At 53.6% G+C, this 2,328-nt stretch overlaps 2 protein-coding genes across 2 annotated transcripts in view; one reads left to right on the forward strand and one right to left on the reverse strand.

The window, feature by feature from the left end:
- BU25DRAFT_345970 (uncharacterized protein) overlaps positions 1 to 397 on the forward strand; it is a gene marked incomplete at both ends in the record, with an annotated part of 4,110 nt that extends 3,713 nt beyond the window's left edge. Inside the window, one exon of the mRNA XM_033703067.1 lies at positions 35 to 397. Within this exon, the coding sequence (XP_033559705.1) occupies positions 35 to 397 (363 nt within the window). The remainder of the gene's footprint in view (positions 1 to 34) is intronic.
- Positions 398 to 1,719: 1,322 nt separating this feature from the next.
- The window catches only part of BU25DRAFT_412554 (beta transducin-like protein HET-E4s), a 4,490-nt gene continuing 3,881 nt past the window's right edge, over positions 1,720 to 2,328 (reverse strand). The window contains exon 3 of the mRNA XM_033706820.1: positions 1,720 to 2,324. Coding sequence (XP_033559706.1) covers positions 1,856 to 2,324 — 469 coding nt within the window. The 3' untranslated portion in view covers positions 1,720 to 1,855. The remainder of the gene's footprint in view (positions 2,325 to 2,328) is intronic.

Genomic DNA, 2,328 nt, shown 5'->3' on the forward strand with positions numbered 1-2,328 from the left:
TGTCAACGCGGTGGTGTTCTCGCCTGACGGACAGCTGGTCGCCTCAGCATCTGACGACAGCACAGTGCGAGTATGGGAGACGGCGACGGGCACGTGTCGCAGCGTGCTTGACAGCCCTTCTTCCTACGTTTACGAGCTCACTTTCTCCCCAGATGGTAGTGCTCTGCATACTGACAAAGGAAACATTCTGCTGCCTCAGGGTCTTCGCCTGACGTCGCCTGTGGAGCCAGAAGAGCATGCTTCCCACCTCTCAGTAGATGACCAGTGGGTGCTGCGCAACACGCAGCGCTTTCTGTGGCTGCCGTTTGAGTATCGTGCATACAACACAGCCGTATGCAGGGACATGGTCTGTCTTGGGTGTCTATCTGGGCGTATGGCTTTGCTCAGGCTGCGGTAGAGCTGCGAGCAGGAAGGACACTGCGGTTGTGTGCAGCAGCATTCTCATATACGCATCGTGATGCACATGTAGTATTAGAGACGCGAGCATAGACAGTACTGACAGCTGTTGTGATTGTAGATACGCCAAAAGTGACTTGAATTTAATTGTTAGAGCTGCTGAGTTGACTTGCGCATAGTAGATGCGTTAAGACCTTTGAAGTAAAGATGCAACATGCGCTGTGTCTTGCTTACTGCGACGCTGCAGGTGTGTGTGGTGATTTGCACGCGCTCGCAGGTGGGTCTTGACTGCTGCATGATGACAGTCTGGGGACTAAATTGTTGTTCCTGCAACAGCCGTATGCACGAACTGAACGCTTCTGTGCCGGCATCGGCACGCAAGAACCGCGCCTAGCCACATCCGCAGGCGGTGCCGTAACAAGGATGGGTTATCTAACGTTGTAAGCAGCGTGCGTGTGGCGTAAGGCTGTCTTGCGCTAGCTAGTGTTAGCAGCAACTTGATTCGGGAGGTACCTGCTCGCACGTTGACGCTGCACGAAACCTTGCGCCATAGCAGCTACCACGCTTGCAGCGACTCCTGCGTAGTGTTACAATGTTAACAGGTGTTAGTAGAGCTTGTTTATATGTTTTTGGAGCAGTAATAAGGTGCGTCCCTAAGTGAAGAGACACACCATGTCCCGAGACACGTCGGCGGTTCGGACCCTTGACTGCAAAGTTTTAGGGCTCTCGTTCAAATATAATGTTTACGAAAGCATTTCTCCTCCAGCTCAAAAGGCTCCGACCACGACATCTGCTGTGTTGGTCAGGCTGTTGATCGCTTCGTCAACGCCGTCAATTGGCCCTTCGTCGATTACCCCCTGTCTATTCACGGCCTGAGAGGCCTTTGCGAGATTCGGAGGGTCTGGTAGAAAGCGAAAGCGAGGACAATCGCATCCCTGGGCATCAGAAGCTCTTTTAACAAAAGTAAAGTGCAGTCTGGCAGTTTTGCCGGTCGGGAGCGAAGATTGCAGATTGCGACCCAGCGGCTCGGAACGCGCTAGCTTCGCTTGCCACCTAGAGATTTGCATTAGCGTGCGGAGCGGCTGCTGTAAGATATCGTACTGTATTCGGCGCTATACCCACCGCAGTCGGCCGCAGAGATGAGCTGTGGCGCACGCTGGCGGCTTTTCGAAAGCATTCACAATTACGTGCCTGATTTGTGGTATCTCACGCGCGCCCCCGGTCTGAACTCCCCACCTCTCCTGCATGCATTCCTACGCTACACACAGCACCGAAAACAGCAATAACATATAACGCAAGGTTCATTCACGATTACACGGCGCCAGTCATTTCCCCGGATCGCTGCAGGTTATACCGTTATGCAACTTGCGTGCTCATGTGCATCCCTATAACGACTTGAAAGCAGATATCAGAAGGTCATATTCTACGCAGGGAGCGATTAGTTCATGTCTACACTTCGCTAAGAACACACGGGGGTGTCTGGGTCAACAGTGCAGGTCCACACTCTGCCAGACCCAACGCCCATACCAACTGTGTTCCCACACACCGCAGAGCATGACGGTCGATACTCTGATGGTATCCACAACATGTTCCTGCCGCCATACTTGATCCATATGCTATCGGAGCTGAGGCTTGCGCTGCAGTACTGAGGGCATGCAGGTTCCACGACGGCTATCTCGCTAGAAGTTCCCGGGCCATGTATGGCAATGGGGCCTATCTCAAAACGAAGAAAGGAGCTGGTGGGATCGAAAGATAGATTGTAGAGAGCCTTGCCAATGTTGAGCGTCTGCAGACACGCCCCGCTGCTCGCATCCCACACCTTGACGGTGTTGTCGTATGACGCCGACGCCAGCTTGCTCGAGTCGTGCGAGAAGGCTACAGACATGACATAGCTGCTATGGCCCTCAAGCGTCTGCAGACACGCCCCGCTGC

This window comes from Macroventuria anomochaeta (genome assembly GCF_010093625.1).
Source record: "Macroventuria anomochaeta strain CBS 525.71 unplaced genomic scaffold BU25scaffold_25, whole genome shotgun sequence".
Taxonomy (NCBI): domain Eukaryota; kingdom Fungi; phylum Ascomycota; class Dothideomycetes; order Pleosporales; family Didymellaceae; genus Macroventuria; species Macroventuria anomochaeta.